General features: G+C 43.6%; 1 protein-coding gene across 1 annotated transcript in view; it reads right to left on the minus strand.

The window, feature by feature from the left end:
* Positions 1-24,105, minus strand: part of LOC113021230 (microtubule-associated serine/threonine-protein kinase 1-like) — a 57,413-nt gene extending 33,308 nt beyond the window's left edge. The window contains exons 1-2 of the mRNA XM_026165764.2: positions 23,168-24,105; positions 14,946-14,974 (exon numbers count right to left, since the gene is read on the minus strand). Coding sequence (XP_026021549.1) covers positions 14,946-14,974; positions 23,168-23,206 — 68 coding nt within the window. The 5' untranslated portion in view covers positions 23,207-24,105. The remainder of the gene's footprint in view (positions 1-14,945; positions 14,975-23,167) is intronic.
* Positions 24,106-27,791: the final 3,686 nt, after the last annotated feature.

The raw sequence follows: 27,791 nt of genomic DNA on the forward strand, positions 1-27,791 counted from the left end.
AATGTAAAGTTGAACCACTATATTTGTACAAAAATCAGACCCATGATTCGTTTCAGTTGCATTAATGTCACTGACAATAAAGTGATACTGTAGTGTGGCACTATAGTTATTATTATCCTTGCTGTATAGGTTGGTCCAAACCTATTACTTACTGTAATAGATAACCATAGGTATACAATAGGTAACAGGAAGGTTCCAGCACTTTCTGTGAGTCTATGCAAGAGGAAGCTTTAACATCTGCACAACCAACCCAAAAAACACACTATGTGAAAGCCCTCCAAACCCTAGGAATATTATCACCCAACCATACTGAATGATTAAATAAAATAGAAGCTTTATCTTTGCTAATGTGTTTATGAATACAAATTACAATCGTATTTATTTTGGTACACAACTTTATGGAGGCAGTGCATGCAGTGGGAGGAGGTCTGGGCTAATTTTATAGAAAATCCAATCTCACTTATGTTATATGGCCAATGAACGACCATTCATTTCATCCACAATAAACTTGGTGTGTGTACTGCTGGGAAACCTGAGTGATTGGAGTGTCGGGTTTAAGGTCATTTGGATGAAGGGCAGGCTTATTTTGCTAGCAGATAGCAGACTGATATAAATCTAAAAAGCTGCCTTGATTTGAACTCATAAATTTCCATCTACTGTCAAGCTGTCAAGTGACAGTTTTCAGTGTTGGACTTTTATGTAAAGCCAAGCCTAACCTGCGCAGAATTAACGATAAGGAGCTGTGACTGCATGTTTGTCCATTCCTGGTGACACTCTCCACATTCCTAAGTGGATCTGCTGACATCAGGCATCCTTCCACTGCTACAGTGACTTTGCAGAATACATTATTTGCTCATCTTGAATAAACATATTTATATTCATTCAGTTTAGTTAAGTCTGATGGTGACTCTGCGATATGTCTCTGTAGAGTAATGTAAAAGGCTCACATTTCTGAGCAAGCTCCATCTTATCTCACCTATCTGTTTTCATTACCTGAATGCTGATCGATCAGCTCTGTAAGTAGCTTCTCGGATATTGATCACATATGCCAATAGACTGAATTGATAACCGCTATTTTGCCATTTCACACTTTCTAACCTGGACTGATTGTATCTCGATAATCACATTAAAGCTCTCGCTGTGACACACACCGTGACCTTGAGCTGATCCCAGCAAGGGACCATCTCAGCGAGTGCATGCATGTATTTTAAGTCAAACCCAGTGTATGATTATAGTTTCAGGCTTTCATTAAGATGATTGCTACAAGATTAATATAAAGACAAACTCGGCAGCAGGACTGCACATGGTTAATGAATTCTCAGTGCTGCAGGAAATCAATGGAGGCTGGGTGTAAACACACAGCACTTGGCCTTGAGCTTCTTCTGGTAGAGTTCATGAAATAAATGCTTTAAGCATGCAGAACCTTATTTAATACACATCCAGCGATTCTGTTTTGTGGCATTGCTTATGCAGAAAACAGAGGCTTTTTTCCCCATTCCTGGATGGTCAATCAGGATCAAAGAGGGGTGGGAGGAAAGGGTGAGGTGCACTCCAATACACTTAGCAAATATGGGCTGCACTAGCCAGTGGCTCAAGAGAGGGTGGAGGGGAGGGGGTGGTTAAGGAATGGATGCTGCAGCAAGAAAGGAGATGCACAGAGCGAGAGAGAGAGAGATGGAGGGGCTAGCTGGAACAAGCATGACATTAAAGTAAAATAAGGGAAAGGGAACGCCTCGGGAAACGAGTTGACTGCAAATTCAATAGAAGAAAAACAAGAGTTAGATGCAGGGAGGGTTGAAAGGGCTCACAGGGGTGCTCATTACCCACACACATGGTAGATATGACCCAGTTTTTTTAAACCATTTTACACACACACATACACAGTCTACATATATTCGTAGCATGAACAGAGCACGTGAGGAACATTGTGAGCAGATCATACAGAATAGAGTGTGACAAAACCAAACAAACAAACACTCGCTATCCACCGCTGCTTCATATTGATGAAACCACACCATTCGCAAGAGATTCTACAAATGTTAAATAGAAGCAGATCTGAGGCGCTGGTGAAGAAGAAGACAGTCCAGAAAAGTCAGGATTTAAGTGGTAGAGGAATGTATTGCTGATGAAGCGCTAGGGAGAGCTAACCTTTAGAGCATTAGGAGGTAAATAATGAAGGGATGATTCAGAGAAAAGGAGGAAATGGGATGATGACATTTTATTTTTCTTTATGAACCATTTAATGGCTTAAGACAAATGAAGATTCAGATTTCTGTTACTAAGTTACTGAGGTTGTAGCTTTATAACTCTAGAGGGAATGTGGTGGAGAGGAGGGAGTCATGGTCACATGATGGGTTGTTGCTACGCAGCCTGCAGCAGAGAGATATAAGATAAGACCAAGTCGGGACCACAGAGAGGAAGAAGAAAAGGGGGGGAAAAGCCACTGAAGTTCACTGCTTTATGGTGAAGGGAGGGAGAGTGAAATAAGAGTCTGGGCAAACAAAGAAGTAAGCTGTAAAAGGAAATTAAGCAATAGGGACTTAGTAATAAAAGTGGCCTTCCTAAAATGGTTGGAATGAAAATGATGAAACAGAAAGAGCTCTGTAACTTTTTCCGCAGCACTATGAGGTGGGGGATAACTCAGGGAAGAGAACCACAACCTCACCACAAAAATATAAAGTAAATGTAAAAAATGAATAAAAATGTCATACATACAACCAAACCATATGTAACCGGTGTGTTTCTGCATTGTGTCTGACAAAGAAAGGTAAAAGAAAGAAAGACCTCCAAGTAAATAACTAGCTCACTCCAGCTCCTCTCCCACAGGGGAATTGTAGAAAAGGGCTGCATTTATTTTTACATTAAACATGAAGTACGAACTTACATGGAAGATATTTGACATAAGATTAAAAAAAACTCAGACATACCTGACAAAGAAAGGTAAAAGAAAGAAAGACCTCCAAGTAAATAATTTGCTCGCTCCAGCTCCTCTGACCAAATACAAACAGTGGGGGAGAGGATTAGCTCAACCCACCACAACTCCCAAGCTAGCCAGAATTATATATTCATGCTAGCATTAATGGCGCCTACACATTTCTAACATCTAACAAAAACAGGCACAATGATGACAATAATTGAACTAAAGACACACAATCAGAAATATCATGGTGGCTAAATATACATTATATGTGTGTTGTACAGTGTCTGGAAAGAAATGACACCAACCTCTTCCACAGGGGAATTGTAGAAAAGGGTAGAGACCAAAAGGGTACACTGTATTTATAGGGTTGCACCAAAGAAGAAGAAGAACAATGATGAGGGGCTCCAACTGATAAAGAACATAACTACAGGCTTGAAGGTCCTAAAAATCAGGTATAAACTGGAAAATAAAATTTGTGTAATTATAACAATATGTAATTTATGGCCGGGTTACACATACAAGCAAATATAAAATGATTACAACATCTGGGAGGTGATCTCTCTATCGAAATACAAAATCTCACTGAGTAACTCTTAAAGCTTCTTCGTCTGGCTGCTGCTAACAAATGATTCGTGATAAATGACTCGGCTGAATCTGTGCCAAAGGAGGGTGAAACAGCAGGTTTTTGGTCTTCAAAGCTAATCTACAGAGAGCCGCTTCACTCCCTATTAATGCTGCTTTACAGCTACAGTGCACTTCTCTCATCACTAAACAGCTAATATTTCATATATCATGTATAATATATCATCTGCTTCCAGACAAGAGAAGCCAAAAGTAGACACAAAAAGCACAAAATTCATACCAGTGCTCTGAACGAATTTTAACCAGATAAACATAGTTTTGTGACAGGGTAATCTATTTTCCCCATAAAACTAGCCTTCTGCTGATGCATGTCAGCCTATAAAACAAGCAGCTTGTTATGGTGACTCAAAGCGATTGTTCTCATATCGCTTATGTCAATCCTGACTGGTCCGTCTTTATAGAAAGGCATTTTTCTACATTTAAAGCAGCATAAAAAACCTTAAAATCAAACTATATCTACTATTTCAATCCAACATGTCCCTCATATGTTTATGGCCTGAGTAAATAATAAAGTCTTAGACAGAAAAATCAAACACTGTAGAGGAGGGCATGCTTTAAACTGGAGCTCCCTTGTGTCTGACTTACTGCTACTATGTGAGCGTGCATTTACAGCCACCCTTGCATGTAATGTCTGTTTAAAGAAAATGAATAATGGAAACAGTCAAAACACTTAACTCAAGGCTTCAAACTTCACTAACCAAGCTACGAAACAGGAAACTGAGATTGTGAATCCTCCCCTATTTAGACAGTGACTGAGATCCTGCCTGTGTTAGAGCAGATACACATACAGTTAAATCCAGTCCTTATAATTTATGTTCTTTTGTTAATTGCTATGGAAAAGTTGTAAGACATTCTATGACTTTATATAGTTACTAAATTATGACTGGAAAACCACCATTGGGTCCAAGGGGACTCGTGAAAATCAGACAGAAGAAGGAAAATTCCCACAACAAGGAGCTAGGAAATTGGTATTAAGTTACCATTAATCGTGATTCATTTAGCTGAGTAAGCAATTAATCCTATTATCTCTGCAGTAAGATTAGGGTATGACATCAGGCTTTATTAAATACAGTAGATAGAGTGGGTTTTGTGCAGGATATGGACAGAGTGTATTGATCGTTTTCCTCCATCTAAACTGTAAGTAGGTAGGTCTGGCAGTATTGTCAATTTGGCCACATGACCAGCAGTAAAAAGGCAAGGACAGACAGTAAAATGGTCATGGAGACAGCCTGGGGCAAAACACTGTCCTCACGCGGCTCCATCAAATCTCCACTCAGCTACACCAAGCATTGTGCTAAATGTCAAAAGCACTGCCTCATTGAATGCACCATGGCCAAGAGAAAAGTCAAACAGACACCATCATTCTTATTTTTCCTTTTTTTTTTTTCCATTTCCGGTTTTCCTCGGCTCTCCGGGGTCCCAAAGCTCCCTGAGAGGAATTCAAAGCCCATCAGCAAGGATGAAACACTCTTATATATATATATTTTTGTTTTGTTTACTCTAACAGGTTCAAATCTTTTCTTGTCAGTCTGCAGTAGTACAGAGCAGCAGACAGGAGCAGGATCTATCAAGCAAGATTTCTGTAAGAGGAGCCCTGAGAGGGAGACAGTGGAGGAGGAAGAGGATCAAAGGCTGTAAGAGTCCCATTACTCTAACACTAAAGGAAAGAGTGCCCTTCACTGAAAGCAGGGCTTAATAGGAGATATACTTGTATGAGCTTGTAGGTATTGAACTTTAGGTTCCTCTTGGGGGTAAACTGCATCACTTAGTAGGACGCACGCTACAGTCAGACCCAGGTGCCTCAGCCTCCCACGGACCTCCTTTGGTTTGCACATAATTGGTTAAGTGACGCGTAATGGGTTATTTAGTTACAGAGGAGACGTGTTTATGAGGAGAAGATGGGGGTATAGCTGGCAGCATGGTGGTGTGTGGAGAGGACACAATATGTGTGTGTCTCAAAGCTGTGTAATGTGGACGCACATGCACCGGGTGTGATTATGTCTTTCTGTTTGTGAGAGCACCTGAGCCACAGCACCCGAGGTAAACATGCACAACACTCACCAATTACTGCACATCGTCTCCACTCACTTCTCTCTGACCTCTAGCGCCTGATGCCTGTAACACTGGGTCTTGCTACACTACATATGTCAGGACAGTAATAAAAGTAATGGAGACCTTTTATATGAGAATACTTCAAACCGTAGATTCTTCATCTTTGGGGGCAGGAAAAGAAATTTTACAGAAACCTTGAGAGATCTGCTATGTCTGCATATGGCAGTTATATTATGGTTGGACATTTCCCATGTGGGGAAGGGGTTTAGCTGTAGAGAAAGCATCCTGACTCCTGACATCCTAAAAATCACCCACTTAACCTATGTTCCCAAAACGCTGTGTCTAGCAGTCAAATGTTACGGGCACTATTACCATCACTGAGTAGAGAGAACAATACATTGTTACAATTCATGCACTGCACAAGTAAGTATACATAAGTGTACTACATAAAAAGAATATAAATCGACTATCACACCACACCGCTTTACATTACAGGGCCTTTATCATCACACAAAGAAGTCAGGTCCCCTAATGCAACCAACACATATTCTCACGTCCCCATGACATGAGAACAACACATGCACATAAACTTTGTTTATTATTATTTAAGATGTGTCAGAAAGTAAGCACGGGCCAAAATGTCCTCACTTTCCAAAAATGTCCCCACTTCCAAGGTCTAAAATGCAGGTCCCCACAAATTCAGCCATTCAAGTACACTTATACACACGTGAATAAAGAAAAACCAAAATTTCAATCTGAAGAAACTGTTTTTTCCTTACTTAACATGCCCCATGTACGACCAGAATAAGTGCATGACAGGGAGATGAAAAAGAAATAAAGAGCGAGTGAGAGAGGACAGTCAAAGCTAGTATGAATCTCTAACGCGCTCACGTAACCTTAGTGAGCTGGTCCCTAATGGACGAGCAGACACAGATATCACCCCAGGGCCCTCCATGCTATCTCAGTCTCTCCCCCTTTCACCTCTTGCACAACCTCTTTCTTTTTCAACTTCCATCACTTTCCTTGTCTTAATCACCCAATGCCTTTCTTCCGTCTTTGCTGACTGGGATTTTCTTTCCGTATCTCGTTGCTTTAGTCCCTCAGAAATATGTTTTTAAGGGAAGTGTTTAAAAGTGTCGTGTTCCGATCATTCTTCACTAACTAAATCCACGCGCTAGGCTTCAGTATCACTGCAGGAGTGTGGCAGATACTAAAATGGCGAGACTTTGGCATATTCCCATCTGTCTGCCTGTGCGTCTGGGCTCAGGTGGGCCATAGCAAGAGTCTATTCTCTTCTGTAATAGAAGCTATTTTAATCCCTGATCAGGAATGGAGAAAAAAATCACTAAGCGAGTCAGTATGACCTCCACTGCTGCTGTTACTAAAGAGAAAACCCCCAGTGCCCAAATGTCACCTCACTTTGTCAGGTTGTTGACAATGGAGTGATTAAAAGTATCTATTAAGCACGAGTTGTATTATGGGCTCGGACTATTAATTCAGAAAATGTGATAATGACATTATTCTTTATAGTTGCACTTTTCAGCTGCTGTGTTTCACAATATAATTGCAGCTGAAATGAAAGTAAAAACGCCTGACAGGAAGTCAATATCTTACAAAGAACACTTTCCCCAAATAACCAACCCAGTCATCCAAGTCCAGAGAAATACCTCAGCATCGGTGAATCACAGTCTATAAAAATCCATTTTAAACGTAGGGTTCTGCTTGACTCATTTTTGGCTCATATAATTATTGACTGATTACTTCAAATGTGAATCGGTCTACTTGCTGTGCTTCTAGAAATGTCACTGTGATGAGTCACTGATGCAACTTTTCAACTTATCTTTTGCCAGGGTCTAAATCTTTAGTGAGGGCCTTATATACAATATATATGTCAAGATGTCAAGAGTCAGGATTCTTACTAACTTTTCATTTTCAGTAGATCCGTGATGCTTTGGCCATCCCCAACAAGAAGACAGATGCATTATTATTTTTTAATAATAATATTTCACTACTAGCTTTTCCTCAAAAGGCACAGATAAAAAAGTGAACGCATGTGTCAGGTCTCCGCTGAAGCAGCTGGATTGTTTTAGATGGTTCAGCATTAAATTAATTGGACTGATTATCACTTTAACAGCAAACCATAAAAGCATCTCATGCAACTTTTAATTTTTACATTGCCTCTAATGGCAACATTTTATAAACTGAACTCCATGCAGGCTACCTTCAGTAAGAGCAGTTTTTAAATCAGAGTAGAGGTTATCTGTATACTGCAGAAACTGTAGGAAAGAGGAAAAAGGACAGAGGATCAGGAGATTAAACAGATAGCCGGTCCTACCACACCCTACATCACAGAAACTGAATCGTCTCTGCTCTGTCTCGAGCCTCTCGGTGTACCTTTTAGTGCGTCGGAACATATTGCTTGTATTTCGGTGTAGTTGAAAGCTGGGCGATGAGAAGTCAGAAAGCAGCAGGTCTCTGGCAAAATGCTATCGCAATGCAACGCATACTGTGGCTCCCACCACCTTTAGAGGTGCGCTGGTGTCTGTGTGTCTGGGCAAGTGTGCAAGAGAACCAAAGGAGAGAGAGAGGGAGAGAGAGAGGGAGCACAGCACAGAGGGAGGGATGCAGGGAGGAAGGGTGGGTCTCTCTTTTAGAAAGGAACAACAAAAGGCGGCAGGGGATTATGGGTCATTTTCTCAAGGCTGAGGTGCCATAGTACACAATGTGGTTTTATGAGTTACTTGTGCTTCTGTTTTGTGTTTTCCTCTGAAGTCGATGCGAAATTAAAAGCTTTAACTGCAGGCTGTTTATTCCATGAATGAAGGAAGGAGAGTACAGGCAGGTTAATTTATCTCAGCAGCGACTAAAGAAATGACCAAAGGACAAGGACATGTGGACAGTTACATAAGTAAAAAAACAATTTGAATGGGATCAAAAAGCGGAGCTAATGTTGTTGTAGTATGCCAGACGTGCATACACACACACAAACTATCAATGGCTGTGTTTACCCATGAATGGTTGCAGTAGGCAGATTGAATTTGAAGCCAACTCCAGTGAGCTCATCTATAATACATAGTGGGTTGGTGGTGTCCTGCAGAGGCAAATGGGATGTGATGCAGAGGAGACAGTGACAGACTGAATTCAGATGGTAAAATAAGGGAGAGGAGGTGGAAAAGATGAGATGGTTGAAGAAAATGGTCTGGAAACAAACAGATCCCTGCCATCATTTCATGTGTGATTACCCATGGTGACTTGGGATGGCTTGAGTGTAGATGGGAGTGGGCACAAGAGACTGTTGACAGGTCAGTGCGACAATACATAAAAGATGATGTAACCACGGTGATAGCACCCACTGGTTTGTGGTTTCTCATTTTAAAGATTTATAGTTTTCTATTTCTCTTTGTTTTGGTTTTTAGTTAAAGCTAGCCTGCTAACTCATCAGCTAGTACAAACTTCAGTAAGACACACATAAAAATGCACAGGTGTGCTATACAGACACGAACACCTTCTAATTATTTATGTAATACAAAAAAATTACAAACCAGAATTTTATTCAGCAAAACCGAAACACAGACTTCTTGGACAGACTCTTGGCAAAAATGTGACCCACATCTGCAGTTTTCTATGAGCCACATATGGCCTTGACTGATGGTGTTGACTCAGCTTGAGTCTGGCTGCCGCAACTCAGCTGCCAGCTTACAATACGAGGGACAGATGTCAAGTATGTTGTGACATTTGGGCCAAATCTGCCCCACCCAGAACCTGCCTTGCTGTGTGTCAAGCATGACTCATGACTTTCTGGCTTGCCCACGTAAACATTCACCACAGGCCCAAATATGTCTGCTACTGGGAAAGCAAGCTATGTTATCTATCAGACACTTAAATTAATCAAAAATACACTAAAAAGCACCAACAACACAAATACAGTTGGATGGTCCTGTGACTGATTGTGTTGTGTTTTGTGCTCTTGGTGTTTCTCTGTCTAAGTATGCTTTTACTGTATTGGCAGTGTGTGTTTGGGATCACTGTCATACTGAAAGATGAAGCTGTTGCCAATCAGACACTAATGGTACTGCATGTTGGATCATTTTTCATCACTTTTCTCCATTCAAAATTTCATCAGTTTTGAGAAGATCTTCCAACACAACTTACTGAAATGCAGCCCCAAACCATGACGGAGCCTCTATCATCCTGACTTCCTCTGTATATACTGACAATGATTTTAACCAAATGTGGATTCATCAGACCAGCTGTCACTGATTTTCCATCCAGTTGTTGTGTAATTTGCCAAATCTAAGCCCTTTCTTCCTATTTTCCTTTCTTAAAAATGGCTTTTGACAGCCATTCTACCTTTATACTAGGATCATTTCTGATGATGCTTCATTGAACAGAAGATGGATCAACTGAAGTATCTTTCCAGTCCTGTGCTAGATTTGTTCCTATTTCTTAAGGACATGACTTCCAGACACTATTCATTTAGTTTTTTTGGCCTGTCACTTCTTTTCCACTCTATTTGTCCAGTTTCCTCAGATTTTTTTAAGGACACACTGCATCCCATGCTTGGATATGGAAAGTTCTTGGCTATTAGCATTTTGGGAACCAGCTTGCTGGTGCAGAAATACTATTTTATGCCTGCAGAGCTGTGTTATCTTCAGCATATTTTATATATTCAACTAAGAAAGAAATAGAAACAAATTATGTGCTTTTATGACAAGTTGTGACAAAATGGCTTTAAAATAGATTATCTGCTAAATTGTCTGTGATGTTTATTAGTGACTTAACAAACTTCTTCTAACATCTCCTAAAAATGGTCAGATACAAGAACTGGACTGACAGTGTGTGAAAAAGAAGCCAATGAATCAAGAAAAACTTTGAACCTTCAAAAAGTGTGGAGACTACTCCACACTTCTCACAAGGAAAGGGTAGTCTGGACCTGTCACAGGCTGGGTCTCCGACCCAGCACTCTGAGTTTTCTTTGTATTTTTTGATATGTTATTAGTTTGTGTTATTTCCTATTTGCCTTTAGTTTAGGCAGTTATTGTTCCTGGGTTTTCTATGTTTTGGGGTTTTCTATTTATTTCATCACGTATTAGGTCTGTTAAGTTGTGTTGTCATTTCCTGTTTTATTCTGACAATGTCATGTGTTCTTTGTTCATTGTATTTAGCTTTCCTCTCCTGGTCCTGTCATTAGGTTTATGTCTGTCAGCTGTTTTCCCCCATGTGTCGCCACTTCCCCTGATCACCTCATGTCTGTATTTAAGCCTTTTGTTTTCTTCATGCCATTGTCAGTTCGTCTGTTTATTCTCACCAGAGTTACAGTCATAGTCATAGTCTTAGCCTGTTTATTTTCCACCTCGGTCATAGTTATAGTTTTTGGTCTTAGTACCTTTAGTGTTTTGTTTCTTAGTGTTTTGCCAGCTCAGTGTTTTGTTTCTTAGTGTTTTGCCTGTTTGCTTTGGTCTCTTGGTTCATTTCCTGCCGTCATCGCAATAAAGGTTCACTTTTCTGTTAATCATTACTATTCCTCGTCATCATCTGCTTTTGGGTCCTGTTTCCGCACACATCGGCGCACCCCGCCGTGACAGAACGAACTGACCAGTCATGGACCCAGCGGATTCTGCTCTCACCAAGTGTCTGGAGGAGACTGCTCGGATCCAAGCGATCCTCGACCGCTTCTTTACAGTGCCCGATTTGAAGAGCAAGCTGGTAATGATTAACGCTGCTGAAGCTATTATGGAGATGGATCCCCACCTTCTCCAGCTCCCGGACTCACCTGCCATGGTTGATGCCTTTACGAGGATAAAGGAGATGCTGCAGGCCCAGGGACTGTCGAGTCAGGAAATGGCTTCCAGCACCCACCAGTCACAACAACCCCACAATCAGTCATCTCCATTGCTGCCTCCGGAACCTGAGTGTGTTCGTGTCGGTTCGCTGAGATTCGCCGCAGCGTCACCACCTCTCAGCTCACCAGTTTCCACGCCCTCATCACAGTCTCGCCATACTCCTGTCACAGTTCAGCGCGAGGAAGCGCCGCACACCATAGACTTGGACGACGACGAGCGCCAGTCTATATTCTGCGCTCTCTTGGAGGAGGAGCTCCGGTGGAAGCCGTGGCTCATTCCGGAGCACGAGCACTCTTTCCGGGGAACTCGACTGGCTCTCGGGGGACCTCGGAGTTACCAGGGACTTCCACCCATCGCTCCGCTGTCTTCCACTCCTAAGAAAAAGCGGCGTGCGCGCCACAAACGCAAGTGAGTGATTACATTTTGGCTCCTCATGTTTTCTCTCAGGAAGTTGTTGAAATTGACACTACTTTTTCCGGTTAATGAGCCCGGCTATACAGAGACTGTTTGCCCTGGAAAAGCTAGCCATCAGGCTCAGCTAAGCTGCTGTGGTACTGCTATCCAGGCCGGTTTGGAGCCGGAGACGGAGGTACAGCTGGTGCAGCCAATTTCAGTGTCAGCCGGAGGGCCCGGGGAGCCCGTCCGGCCTCATGTTTCGTCTGCTGGAGGTTCAGGAGAACCCAGCCAGCTTCATGCTTCATTTGCTGGAGGTTCAGGAGAACCCAGCCAGCCTCATGTTTCGTCTGCTGGAGGTTCAGGAGAACCCAGCCAGCCTCATGTTTCGTTTGCTGGAGGTTCAGGAGAACCCAGCCAGCTTCATGCTTCGTCTGCTGGAGGTTCAGAAGAATCCAGCCAGCTTCAGGCTTCGTTTGCTGGAGGTTCAGGAGAATCCAGCCAGCTTCATGCTTCGTCTGCTGGAGGTTCAGGAGAATCCAGCCAGCTTCATGCTTCGTCTGCTGAAGGTTCAGGAGAACCACACCAGCCTCATGCCTCGTCAGCTGGAGGGCCCGGGGAGCCCATCCAGCCTCATGCCTTGTCAGCTGGAGGGCCCAAGGAGCCCATCCAGCCTCATGCCTCGTCAGCTGGGGGGCCCGAGGAGCCCTTCCAGCCTCATGCCACGTCTGCTGGGGGGCCCGAGGAGCCCTTCCGGCCTCAAGCCACGTCTGCTGGGGGGCCCGAGGAGCCCGTCCAGCACCACGCCACGTCAGCTGGCGGGCCCGAGGAGCCCGTCCAGCCTCACGCCACGTCAGCTGGCGGGCCCGAGGAGCCCGTCCAGCCTCACGCCACGTCTGCTGGGGGGCCCGAGGAGCCCTTCCGGCCTCATGCCACGTCTGCTGGGGGGCCCGAGGAGCCCTTCCGGCCTCATGCCACGTCTGCTGGGGGGCCCGAGGAGCCCTTCCGGCCTCAAGCCACGTCTGCTGGGGGGCCCGAGGAGCCCGTCCAGCACCACGCCACGTCAGCTGGCGGGCCCGAGGAGCCCGTCCAGCCTCACGCCACGTCAGCTGGCGGGCCCGAGGAGCCCGTTCAGCCTCATGCTTCGTCAGCTGGAGGGCCTGAGGAGCCCGTCTGGCCACCTTCTGCTTCACCACCTGTGGCTGCCTCACTGTCACCTGGTTCTGCCTCTGCTACGCCAGGACCAGCTCCGGTCTGTGCTTCGCCCGGTCCAGCTTCAGCCTCTGCTTCGTCTGCCGCAGCTCCAGCCTGTGCTTCGTCAGCCGCAGCTCCAGCCTGTGCTTCGTCAGCTGCAGCCTCAGAGCCTTCATCCTCGCCCGGTCCGGCCTCTGCATCAGCTGCTCCTGCTCCACCTGGTCCGGCTCCGGCTTCAGCCTCAGAGTCTTCGTCCTCGTCCTCGTCTGGCCCAGCCTCAGAGTCTTCGTCCTCGTCTGGCCCAGCCTCAGAGTCTTCGTCCTCGTCTGGCCCGGCTTCGTCAGAGTCTTCGTCCTCGTCTGGTCCGGCTTCGTCAGAGTCTTCAGCCTCGTCTGGTCCGGCTTCGTCAGAGTCTTCAGCCTCGTCTGGTCCGGCCTCGTCAGAGTCTTCAGCCTCGTCTGGTCCGGCCTCGTCAGAGTCTTCAGCCACGCCGGGTCCGGCCTCTGCCTGTGCTTCTGCTACGCCTGGTCCGGCCTCTGCCTGTGCTTCTGCTACGCCTGGTCCGGCCTCAGCCTCTGCTTCAGCGTCACCTGGTCCTGTGCCCTCCAAGCCTCGGCCGGTACGCCTGACACTTGGGCGCCGCCGCTGCCTTCCGCACGGCCGGCCCCCTGAACGGTTCCCGCCCCGTCGCCTTCCGCACGGCCGGCCCCCTGAACTGTTTCCACATCACCGCCGTCGAGGTCGGCCCCCTGAACCGTTTCCGTGTCGCCGCCGTTGCCGTCCGCACGGACGGCCCCCTGATCACATGAACTATGACTTTCTGGACCGTCACCCTCCGGGTCGGCCCCCTGAGGAGTCATGAACTGTTCCCTGCGCTCCTGTGATTTTGATGGACATTTTGTTTTTGGTTTTTTTTGGCCTTGTTTCTGTTATAGTTTTTGGTCTTAGTACCTTTAGTGTTTTGTTTCTTAGTGTTTTGCCAGCTCAGTGTTTTGTTTCTTAGTGTTTTGCCTGTTTGCTTTGGTCTCTTGGTTCATTTCCTGCCGTCATCGCAATAAAGGTTCACTTTTCTGTTAATCATTACTATTCCTCGTCATCATCTGCTTTTGGGTCCTGTTTCCGCACACATCGGCGCACCCCGCCGTGACAGGACCTGTCCGGGAAAAAAAATCATCAGCACAATGCTTAAACTTGTATTAACTATTTTTTTTTATGTTTCTGTCACATAACAACTTTGAGCTGCTCCCTTCTCACAGGGGTTTGCCACAGCAGGTAGCCCTGCATATTTGATTTGCCAGACCTTTACATCGGATACCCTTCCTGACGCAAGCCCAAAAGTAATTTGTGTCTCCAGTGACCGTTTTCTCAAACAGGTCACTCGTCACTGGTAAACCACCCTTGAATGAAAATCTTTGGCTCTTTAACTGTAGTCCATTAAACAGTATAATATTTCAACCAAATACTTAATAAATGTACCTACTTTATGCAGATAGCAAAAATTTGACAATTTGGAATAAGTTGGAGAATGCGGCATGGCTTTCAGCACCATGGACAGCGCCGGGAGCTCCCAACTGGCCTAATAAGGCTTCCACACACTCCAGCATTACTTCAGGAGACCTCATCCTCCTCTTTCACACAAGAAATCCACACTCCACACCCTAAGCACTACTGAAGCATCCTCATAGCTTTCAGACAGAATGTGAAAAGCATGCTTGTGATCCCAGAGAGCTTCCCAGCCTCATGTACGCTCGGGAAGAGAGGCTTTGATAAACAAGATGTACCACAGCTTGGTATGATTGTTTTTTTGTCCATGAAGATTGTGCTTTCCCCAGGGAGTGGATGGGTGGTAGAGAGAGAGGATAGAGAGAAGAAAGGAAGGGTTAAACAAAGGTAACACTCACCTGCTGTTTTTGCGAGGCAGTGGCAAATCCTTCTGGTAGAAACACAAAGAAAAGGACAAAAAGAGAGATCAGGTACAGAAAATAGAAACATACTCTTTCTTATGAGATATTACGAAATTTGGGGAGAGCATAAATAAAACATCACATGAGCACAGTAGCAGGCGCACCTTTTGAGCTTGTTCAGAAATATGGCTTGTTATTGTGGTAGGGGTTCACATCGGTTTCTATATCCTGAGTATAATAAAGCTCTGGTCCTGGAGAAGTTTGATAACAATTAGTTCATCACCTTATCCCGATTCATTTCATTTTGTGTGTGCATGTTTCACAGTTAATTTTTGCCTTTGTTTTCAAACTACTCCTGCTATTTTCTGAAACTATGGCAACTGCTCCATCCCACCCTCCACCCCCCACCTCCCAGGTCCAGATGGACAGGAACACTGGGCTGAGACAGCAGCAGACACCAACTGCACCACACACAAAAAAAAAAACCCAGCATGAGCATAAGCAGATCTCACACCAGCACAGCCTGGATCTTTACAAACCCTTCACATGAAACTAGAGGAGGACAGAGAGGAGACGGAGAGTTTAAACAAGCGGCGGAGAGGTGGGTGAGAGGTGGATGGTACCGTGGGGAAACATGCTTTTATGCTTGCAACCTTATCTTGGAGTCTTCTGGCCTTCAGCTCTGTGTGTCTTTGTGTGCGTCATACAAGATATGGTGCTTGAGAGTCAGATATGAGATACTACTCAGTGTTTGGAAATGGATGCAATTAATGCATTAGCAGCTTCACACATACTCCTGTCACACACAGGGTAAAGTTGTTAAGGTGCTGTTAGCATAAAATTGACCACCTGCTGACCACAGTCAATGTAATTATTGAGTTAACCTTCAAATAAAGGCTGAACGAATGGATGGGGATGTGCAGACCTGCTCCTACTGATATATGCCAGAACACATTTTTACATTGCTGCTGCCTGAGAGCCCCTGCCACTATTCACAAGGTTAAGCCTATGACACAGATGATAATTGTCAAGCCAAATGGAAAACTCTTAGTTAAACAGAGAGCACTAAACTGGTCCTCTCCTCATCTCAGGATCAGACGCACGATGCAGGCTGCACGGCTGTTCAACAGAATGTCCCGAGGGTTTACACGTTAACAAATCCGACTAAATATTCAGCTCATTGATCCCTTTTTCACTTTGTCCTTCATTGATCAGGCTAATTGACCCTGAGTTGTCAGATGAAAAGAGAGATGACTTACAAGAGCAAAAGGCATGAAGAACATCTGCGATGTGGGGGGTTACCTATACAGAGAAGCCCTAACTACACTTGACATCTAATGTTGCTGCAGAGTAGCAATTTAATCCAGAGGAAATGACCACATAAAAACTCTTTACAAGCTGCAAGGTGCTGTATTTTAGTGACAGTGAAGCTGAGTCCAGGGTCCACCAGTGTAATACCTTTTCCCTGGAGATTCAAAGTGGCAACGTAGATGCTAATCTCACTATTTAGGTCTGCTTTTTTATTCTAAGATAAAATATCACCTTCAATTTTTGTGAAAATTTTCTGGATGGATTTGAATGACTTGGTGAGCCCTCATCAATTCTAATCACTTGTCTTTCATATAGTAACAGCATCAGGTCAAAATTTAAACTGAGCAGAATTTATCATGCTAATGCGCTAAGCTAAAACAATTAAGGCTTTGTCCATACTGGGAGGGAATAAAACGGATGGACATTAATGAACGTTCTGCAACTTCACACCCCAGCAGCATGAAGCATGTGAGGCATGAAATGAACTTTTCTTAGCTACCTGGTGAAGTGACTACCAATATACTGAATAATACTGTTGACTGACATATGGCTGATAGTAAATACATTACAGGGTGCCTAGGCAACCAGAATCTATAATGCCTGCAAAAGATTGTTTGGTAGCTTCACTTCGTGTGAAAAGCAGGTCGCTTCCAGTTTAGATGCAGCTTAACATATTAAACGTTTCACTTGCTAAACATCAGCCTGTTAGCATTATCACTGTTAGCATGTTAACGGGCGTCGACACAGGGGAGAACAGTATTGCTATAGTGAGCAGGGCGCCTGGATGTCAATGGAATTCAGTGACTTATAGTGACAACTAACCTATAGTAAAGAAATAACCTATAGTAACAGTAAGTGGGTACTAAGGTCAAAATATTTCAACTTTGAGGTGAGTAATTCAAACAACTACAACGGCAGTAATGAAAACCATTATTTAAAATATCTTCATCTCCAAAATGTTATATTAGCCAAGCCGTCTAAAACTTTCCTCTCCAGCTACCTTAGAAGATTTCACCTTAAAGTTTTTCACATCTTAGAGGGAAGGGGTCCCTTTATACGATTTATTTGTAAGTAACTGCAAAGAATCATCTGATATTATACTGCATGCATGGAAGGCAGATTTGAAAGATGATTTACCTGATGAAGAATTGTTACAAGCATGCTTTAGTTCAGTCCCAAAGGTTAATCATATATTCTAAATTACTACATTATGAATGACTCAAATAGGCAAACAGACAAATAGACATGTTAGCTTAGTGCGCTAACTGAGCCAAATTTGCAGAGCTGGTGATGGCATGCCTAAGAGCAGAATAGCCCCTAAATCTCTTGATTTTCACTTAAGATAAATCAATGAATCACACTTTCTCAAAGTGACATCTTGAAATGTCAGTCCAAGACCCCAAAACAATCAGGTAACAATGATCTAGGTAGCAGCTGTGACTGACTAGGCCAGATCAGACCACCATCTTGCAGAAAATATAAATCCTCAAACAGGACGAGATGTAACATGCACAGGCTAAGAGTTTTATTTTCAAAATGTTTCAAACAAACACGTGCTCAGAATAGCTGAGAACGAATTAATTAACGAACCATTCAACAACGTATGACCTCAGTGTTCTCAGTGACATTCACTGCAGCAAATCACCAAAATGTTGCAAATTCGCTTGAACTATTTGTGGATAGTAGGGACGTCTGCTAAAGAAGCAGAAATAGTTTAGCAGCAACAAGAATAAAGTCCAAATGTAACAGAGGAGCACCTGAACACCTCTTTTGTTCAGGCATGCCTAGACAAAAAGAACCAGCTGGCACACTAAACAAAGTACAGCCATCTATTCATGTCTGAGAGAAAAAAACTGGCACCATGAATATCTTTTGCTGCTTTTCAGAATTATACCTGGGAGTCCAAACTGTGGAGTGAATCTGCAGGTCTGTAGATGATAATTATTCAATCTTTGAATGAAACGGCCTTTATTAACCTCAGAAAATCCAATCAAATAGTTCTTTGTCACCTTCACTTACATTCCGTAATTCTTAGGCATTGCTGTCACATCGTATCTACCTGAATTCCCTTCTTAATCCTCAATTCCATTTTAATCTGTTAAAAGGTTACAAGGTGATGAATTGACTTCCTAATTCCAGTCTCTGCTTCATCAGTGACCAGTGTGCCAGAACACAAGCGCACCACTATGCTCCGAAATCGACCTGTGACTCCTAACTGCAGCATTTCCAGAAGATAATATGTTGTTAAGGAAACATGATCCTCACTCCGATCTGAAGCCTGTGCCTTAATTCTCCTGTGGCATAATTAGTTTGATGCAAGGCTTACTGCTCATTGCATGGTTGCGTTTTCTACGTCAGAGGCTGATTTAAAAGCCACCGTCCGAGGCTGATGTTCAAACTAAACGCTCCCCGAGTCCCGCTAATGAAGTCTGGCGGTGGTGAGCAGTGACTGACAACAGATGGGAGGCTCTGTCACAAACATGTCATGCTCACCAATCACAGATTAGAAAGCTACACAATCCTGTGCTGTATTTGCTGGCTTCTCAAACAGGAGCAACTACACTGTTATTATCCAGGTTTGGGTGCGTCCTCTAGGGAACGAAAGGGAAGTTTGAGCTTATGAATGACTGTCTGATCCCCTTTAGTCCCAGGATGTCACACAGTTGACAAGACAGTATGGGAGTCTGTGTTTCAGGACTTTGTATCTATGAATATTTAGATGCAGGGCAATTGTGCCACTGTCTTGTAATAACTGTGGTTTATGCACAATCATTTTGCATTTAGATTAATGCTGGGCTGTTTAATATCTAACCTGCAGAGAACCTGCATTCACAGTCCAGGCCTGTTTTATTGTTGTTTTTTAAATTTCTCTGTGTTTTTCACAGCTCAGGGCTAAAATGTGCAGGGATGTTCAAATTTGTGTTCTTTTTTAAATTATGTTGGATGCTGCTGTTTCATTAAGCTACAGCCAGTCAGGGGCGAGCATCCTGATGCAGGCAGTAAACAACAAAGACTTGAAAGGCCAGTGAATTTTGTCTCCTGGTACACACACTGGCTGCTCATGTAACTCAGCCATAAAATATGCCTTTGCTGTAGTGTCCTTCAAGTCATATTGGCTGCACTACAATTTTTTTAAAGGCCTCAGTGATAATGAAATGGCATTAGTTGAGCCGCATGCCTGTAAAGCACATTGCTGCTCGGTGGGGATGCGCCAGCAAGTTCAATCATTTTGTAGACACTGCAAAGAAAAATGGTGGTGAGCCGGGCAGGGGAGGAACAACAGGGATCAATCAAGGGATGTCATGCTGCTAGGAGACAGTGCCCGGACCTGCCATTGTCTACAGCAGTGACTGACTCACAGATATGAGGCTGACAAAAAGGCAGAGCGGCTGAGGACGAGGCATGCCAAGCATAAGAAAAGATGGTCTGGTGATTTGTGAAAACAACAAGACTGAATAAAAAATGACATGAAAAAAAACGATATTAAATATATTGTTTGTTTGTTTTTTACATTAGGGTTATATGATAGTGTAAGAAGCTGGTCTAAGAAAAACGTATTGTAGGGGTGTAACATTGTGATATATGTAAAGGAGAAGTAGAAGAAAGTGCTTTCGGTTGCTCCCCTTGTCAGATGGGGTCACCACAGAGAGTAGCTCAACATGTTTCATTTGGCAGTTTTACACCAGATGCCCTTTCTGACACAACCCCAAAGGGGATTTGTAGATCTGGCTGGAATTGAACCAGCAACCTTTCACTTGCCAACCGAATGTGTTAACCACTTCAGGGGATGGTCTGAGTATTCCAAAAGCTGCTGATCTACTGGGATTTTCCCACACAACCATCTGTAGGGTTTATAGAGGATGGTCTGAGAAAGAGAAAATATCTCTTTAGCAGCAGTTTTCTTGTTGATGTCAGGGGTCAGAGGAGAATGGACGGATTACTTCAAGCTGATAGGAAGACAATAGTATCACAAATTATGATTCAGTAGAACCAAGGTATGTAGGCAAGCCTTGAAGCGAATGAGCTAGAGCAGCAGCAAAAACCACACTGAGTGCCGCTCCTGTCAGCTTCAAACAGGAAACTCAGGCCACGGTTTGGGCTCACCAAAAACTGCACAATAGAACAATTAGTACCAGCTAAGCACTTTTTAATTACCACAGTCTACTTGCTGACCTTTATGACCACAGTGTGATCGTCTTCTAATGGGTGCTTGTCATCTTATTCTGGTTTCTTGAACATGGCAACGTTGGTACAATGGCAGCCTAGCTTCTTCTTAATGATTGCTAAAGTATCGTTTGATCAAGTCATGCAACACAGATATTTTACACAGGAAACAGCTGCAAAGGAGGAGTGAGAAAACCAGTTCAACCAGTTCAACATCATCAAAAACATTCATTTCAGTTAAGCCGTGAGTACTGCAAAACGTTGTTCTGTACTGTAGTTGTGGAATGATTTACTATTCCTTCAAACAAACAAACCAAAAAATGTGGAAATTACAAATTTCAGTTTGTTTTGTAGCTATTTCACACATCTCTGATGAACCAGGCTTTTTTTGACATATCTTCTGCGTGTTTGCCAGCAAGCCTATTGGAGGTTGTAGTGTCAGAGAGGAGCCAGCATAACGAGGAGCAAAGATCGTGGGTTTTTTTCATGTTTGCCGTGTTGAAGCGATGCATCACGGGTGTGACCCCTGACTGCAACTGCAGGGGAGTGGGGCGTGTCACCATATGGTGCTGAGAGAATGATTGTGTGTGTCTGTGTGTGAAAGAGGGAGCGAGTGACGGCTGGGATGATGAGACCCAGGGGACTGACAAAGCCGCTGATTAGGACTTACAGAGCCAATCACATGTCAACGCACAATTTCAGAAACACACACACATTAGAGAATAAAACTCGTGCAAATAGCCCAAATGTGCATATTAAACTAGAAGTCTACGTTGTCCCTCCCTCTACCACACTACCACACTACCCTCCCTCACATATACAAACACTAAATCAATCAGCTGGCCTGCCTCCATCTATAAAATGCCAGGGACTTTGCGAGTGTGACTCTATGATGATTAATTCCCTTACAGCTCGTGTCATACATCACAGCAGCAGAGCAGTGAGCTGAGCAGTGGGGATGATGAGACATGAAACCATCGGGACACCTCACCACTAATCCTCCCCTCATTCCCTTATACCCACTCCCTTTCTTTTTCTTTTTCACAGAGTTGAGGGTCAATTTGGCTTCAAGGAGCTCAGAGTGTGTGCTTACAATCCTTCGTCTTGGTAAACGAAACTGGCAGAATATGAACCGAATGAATGAGAGAAATGAAATGCACAGACTGCATAATCACACTAGCGTGCACAGAAGCCCCACAGGAGGCTGGCTGCAGTCTGCCTGGCCTGTAGGCTCATCTCTCCACAGTTCACTTGACTGAATCAAACAAAGATTGTGGGGTGTGTGTGTGTGTGGAGGGGGGGGGGGGGGGTATGACCTGTGGTTAAGCAGGCTGCTTCATAATGGATGAACGCAGTCATTTGAGCACAGCAGATCAGTATGCATGAGTGGCCATTCATTACAACATCTCATTAAAGAGACTTTTAAAAAGTACATGAGTGTGATCCTGACATGAGCTTCACAGGAGGATGTTAACTGACTATACAACAGAAAAGCTACTATTAAAATATGACACGTATATGATACGAATGATGAAAAATATATATGTTTGAGTGTAGTGGAGCTACTATGTTCAACACCAGAGGCACGCTGCGAGTCTCCAGCAGGACAGATGGAGAAATAACTGATTTTTGTTGTAAACTTTATGAAGGTTTATCTTAAAGAACTACAGTAATGAGAACCAGAACAATACAAGGATAATTAAATCAGCTGACTGACAGGAAGTGAAAGGCAACTTTTACACAATGTAACACAGTTTAACACAGTTTTTGTTCTTCTGATTGCCTTAAAATGCAAAGTTTAAAAAGAATATTATTTCCACAACCTTTGATGAATAAAAAATCAGAGGTTGAGGAACAAGACTTTTGTTACAGTGTTGTTCATTTTGTTAACATAATCGCCCAACACAGAGAAGATTCTCAGTTTGGGACTAGTAGGAGACACAAATCCAGCCTCAAGGCATTACAAGCCAGTGCACTCTCAGTGCTGGTCCCAAGCTGGGATAAATGGGTAAGTTACATCAGGACGGGCATCCAGAGTAAAATCTGTGCCAGATCAAACATGTGGATCCATCCATTGTGGAAGGGCCTACCAACAACATGTTTTTTTTTTCCATTCATTTTCTCTGCTAGAGTAGCTGTGCATGATTCACAATTCAAAATAAACATCAGTTCCTTGTACCCCTCAGTTCATCCTCTGTCTGAAACAAGCTGCAGGAGAACGTTTGAATAGCAAGAGGGTGGGGCTTCTCCAATCCCAACATGCCCATATTAGGGATGTCCCCATTCTTTGATATCATACAGAGCCAGGAGCAGAAAAAACTGTCTGTAAGCCAGCATCTAGAGCACTCTGAAGCTCGATTGTTTGGCTCACACAGATTACTTTCAGCCAAGGCTGACTTCATTGATTGAAACTTCAACCATGTTTAATATAAGGCCCACCAATAATAAGTTAAAGTGCAACAATTCATCTATAATGGCTAAAAAAAACCCAACAACTTTATTTACAGGTTAATGATGAGTGCTGGGTTTATGAAACACATGTGTTAACTTTTCACTTTTAGTGATAAACATTTGCAGTGTCTGCTGGAAAAGTATAGCTACTGCATTCGGCTTCAATGACAGAGTCTGACCAAAAAGTAAAAATAAAGTCTGTCTGAACGTAGTAATCATGTATGACTGTGTTTCTACAACTGGAAGAGGATGGATTTAACACAAAAATCGGATTCCAGCCCAGACCAGCTCACCTGCAGCCTCCGCCGCCGTATTATCCCCGAGTCATCCATGGTGCAGTGACGAGCCGTGTGGCTCTCGGTCGGGATTCCCCTTCACTAAAACAATTCTGTCACCTTACACTAATCTGGGTTGTGACCCAGTGAGGATGCTACTTCCACTTCACGCCCGAACTGCACAACACCAACACAACAACAGCAGCAGCAACAGAGTTCCTGTGTGTCCGGTGTCACGTCGAAGAAGCCCACGAAAACGTGCCAAGAGGTCCCATTGTTTTTATTTTTTTTAAAAAAGCCCCTTAAAATCAGCGACCGTTATTCTCTAAGCTGCACTTGTGATCGGCGTCCTCTGTCTCCTCGGCTGAGTATCACGCCGCTCTCTCAGCGGCTCCTTCTAGGAGCATCCTTGACATTTTCCCAGTGGTCCGTGCGCTTTGATGCTGCCCAGCTGAGCGACTCGAAGGCCCGGAGAACTCAACGTCCATGTGCGATCTGCCGATCCAAACACTGAAGTACTTCGGTCACTTCACGACAATCTCCACGAAGAAAACGTGAGCTCATCTCCACGTGTGGCCACAAAGGACAGCGCGTTCAAGGCTCGGCGAGGGGGGAAAACAAACACTCGATTATTTTACACATAACTGCACGGTGGTACGGACGCGCGTCGTGCCCCAGCCCCTCGGTCAGGGTGTCACTGCCGCTTATTCGCGGCGGAGGAGCCTGTCCGGTTCGGTCAACATCACCTCGTGTCTGAGAGCGCGCGCACGTCCCCTCCAAAAAAACAAAACACACACATTAAGTAAAACTCTTGTTCGTTTCTTTCACCCACCCGTCGTTCCTCCACCCTCTCTCTTCTCGGGTGAAGCGGTTACTTATGGCACCGCAGCAACGCGATATTTGTAGCCCCTTCTTGGGATTCCCTTTCGCCCCTCCTCCTCCTACGCGCGACAGAGACGCTCTTCTCTCCGGGATGAATGGAGGAATATCCAAACACTCTTCCACAGAATCCAGCCCAGCAGGCTACGACCACACACTGGCTGTAGTGGTGCCCTAATTGCTGTTTTGATTTAATTTCCTGAAAGACAGTTTTAGATTGGAGCTGGCAGTTTTTCAGCTGATGTGTGAAGAGGCCTGTTAGAGCCTAAATCAGCACCACAGACAGCGACACGGGATTCAAGTTTTTCTCTTTTGCTTTGGCACATTCATTTCTCATGTGAGAGCATTTTTAAAAGTTAGTTTCTTAGTTATTTTTTTAAGACATTTAACGCTTACTTATGAATAAGTGAAGCATAAAAAGCGGTGAACCAGTTGTGTCGACACATAACAGACAACTTAGCAAAGAACCAGTTTTAAATGTTATCTCAAGGCACTTTGTTACAAGTAGTCTGTTTGAAAAAAAAAACACATATTCTGCTCAAATTCCTTTAGTTGAATCTATTTTTTAAAAAATCTTAAAGATGGCAGATAAAATTTTGTATTTTTGTACCAACAAGGTGATTCCCAAAAAGATCTCAGCAGGTGTGCAGTGTGTCCAGCAAAAAACTAACACATTGGTTGGTCCATATTCACGGAAGCTTCAACAGAAATGGTCTCAGTGGAAGGGTGGCCAAGAAACTAATCTTAAAGAAGTGAAACAGGGAGAGAAGGCTGAGAAAAACTGTGGAGAAGTATTTCTGAAGACTGCTTGTCAAGAAAGAGTTCAGAGATCAGGCTATGTTGAAGTGTAAAGACATGAGGCTAAAGACTTTTGCACATTATTCTGTATCACAGTGTAATCAGAGCTGGATAATTTGACATCCCGACACTTTATTTAGCCACAATTTCTGATTGGTCTTAGACCTAATCCTCTGCATTGCAGCTTTAAAGAGATAGAAAAGCCATATGTCCTGCACCCATCCTCTACCTTCTCCTGAAGTTCAGTATACTCTGCTGTCTGCTCCAAACATACTTACCGCTCCTACTCTTCCATGTGCAGGGTGTTCCTCCTGTAAAATGTTTGTCCAAGCCTCCATGTTCACTAATTGTTGTAATGGTTGCGTTCAGTTTCTATAAATGTGTTCTACAGTAGTAATAATAACACCTGTGGGCAGATTTCCCAACATGACACAATCAAAACAAGCCACGAACAACTCTACATGCATGTTGTTCGCAAAGACACACACAACCAATAATTTGCATACTCTTGGGCTTTTATTGAAATGTGCAAAAAACTATTTTAAAATACAAATGATGTCATCTGTCTTCTGATAGTTGATCTAAAGCAATGAATATAAACTCTTAGGCATTTCCGGTTGCACCACTCTGACCTTTCATCCACGCTGTGACGCAGAAAACAGGATTATTGTGCATGGAGAATAAATGTACCGGCATCAGATATCAATAACTGTCAGAATGTATATCAAAATCTGAAAAAGGCATCATTTCTGGTTAATGCTGGTGTTATGGGAAAAAAGATTTCCTTCCATTACCATCCTTCAGAGACAGACAGACTGGTGCCCCTTTTGGCAAAGTCATTGCGTAATGCTTTGCTGGAGATTAGGACTTTCACACAGTTTTTATGTAACATATGGTCCAAACTGCCCACACAAGCATGGTCTCATCCGTGCCAGACACAGCAGGATATCTGCTGCAAAGCATTGAAGCATCCAAACTCTGCCCACACTGGTCCATCCAAAAGGAAATGGCCAGGAAGGCTGCGGGGATGCTGTTGACAAGAACAGTCCATCTGCAGAGAATTCATATGCGAGATTCTCAGATAAACAAACAGGTCATCTGACTTCAATATTGGCTGATTTTTTTCTATTCTCAACAGGTAAACCAATATTTTACATTAAAAACAGCATACCTGTATTTATGGATATCCATCACTGTGGCCCAGCCCTGAATACTGTAAATGGATTCATGGTTTCCAGAAGAAGAGCCTTCTTGTAGCACCAACCCCCCCCCCCCCCCCCCAAAAAAAAACAAACAAACAAACAAACAAAACAGATTGCTGCAAATGCTTGAAATACATCCATGCCGCCCTCACTGGCAGAACTTTGGTGATCCCTTAGTTTTTCCTTTATAACCATAATCAGCTCAAATGCGTGTCCAAATCTAGAACACAGGGTACTAGCACTGTTGTACTTTCACATCTGTAGCTGTTATACACACACACACACACACACACACACACACACACACACACACACACACACACACACACACACACACACACACACACACACACACACACAGCTAAGCCTATTACAGTGACCAAAAGAGTCGTGCAAGAATATATAGTAACATCCAAAACACAGTGCACAGATGCGACTTTGTGCTTAGACTAACACCTGATGTTTGAACCTGAAACTATATATATATAAAAATAAATAAATAATAAAAATAAATAAAAATACGGAGATAAAATAAATTAAAGTAAGATAAAATAAGACTCACGACATTTTTTAAAACCCTTCCCATCACAGACCAAACCAAATGCCCTCGCTTTCCCTGAAGGTGACACCAACGGAGATGCACAGCTCAGAACTCAGAAAGCATCGCAGTGATTCAGTGATGTGACTTATGAGTGATGTTTCTTTCCCTGCCCCAAGGAAGTAAAAGCACACATGGTGACTGTATATCACACACACACACACACACACACACACACACACACACACACACACACACACACACACACACACACACACACACACATATATATGATAGCCAGCATGACCGAGCCACATGTAGCTGTTACTTGACCACATTAAGTCATCGTGAGTCTTAAAGTCCAGCATTTATGCGAAAGATAGGATGTAAATTGTGATATGGGCCAGCTAATGATTTCTGAGCCACGTCTGGCCTAAAGGACACTTGCCAGTGCTTGTAATTGAGCTAGAAGTGCAGAAAGTTGCCCAAATCAGGTCCAAATGTGTCTGCTATCAGTCACACATAAACAGGCATAATCATGCATTGCACATTTGTTTTAGTTAGTCCTATTGACTTTGTAAAAACAGTAAAATCTTTAGCTGTCTGAAGCATTTCTGATTATTCTCTGTGGTACAGAAGTAGCACAATGCACGCGAGCACTCTTAAATGTCCTTATGTGTGTAGATCTTAGTGTAGATGTCACAAATGTCTAAGCTGTAAAATCAAACAATACATCTCTCTGCAGTATCACAATGTTTGCGAAACCTTTTCAGAGAAAAAAAAGGCTCCTGTAAGCGGGCTGTTAGATTAAATGGAGCTGTCAGGGTCGTCTGGCTGGGAGTCACAGAGCCAGATCATCTCAGTGCTGATGGCAGTGGTTTGTTCTGTAGCCGATGTGCTGCCTGAACCCTGATAAACAGGCAAAACTGTCCCAGCACTGTCAACATCTCATGCACACAAAGCCTTATTGTCCTCCCACTCCCATTCAGCTCTGTTACAGCTTTGAATGTCCCTTATGCTGCAATAAAGCCAGAGGACACATAGCAGGTAACAGAGGCCATTAGCCTGTCCTGCCGCAAAGGCCGGATTGAGCCTACAGTTAAAAATCTTAAGAGTATGTGGAAGTCTGGCTGGAAGACATGCTTCTGTGAGTTTCATGATTCTGTCATTATGGTTGCTTTAGGACAAACTGCCGGTGCTTTGCATCCACTGAACGCAGAAAGGA

This window comes from Astatotilapia calliptera, chromosome 4, assembly GCF_964374335.1.
Source record: "Astatotilapia calliptera chromosome 4, fAstCal68.1, whole genome shotgun sequence".
Lineage (NCBI taxonomy): Eukaryota > Metazoa > Chordata > Actinopteri > Cichliformes > Cichlidae > Astatotilapia > Astatotilapia calliptera.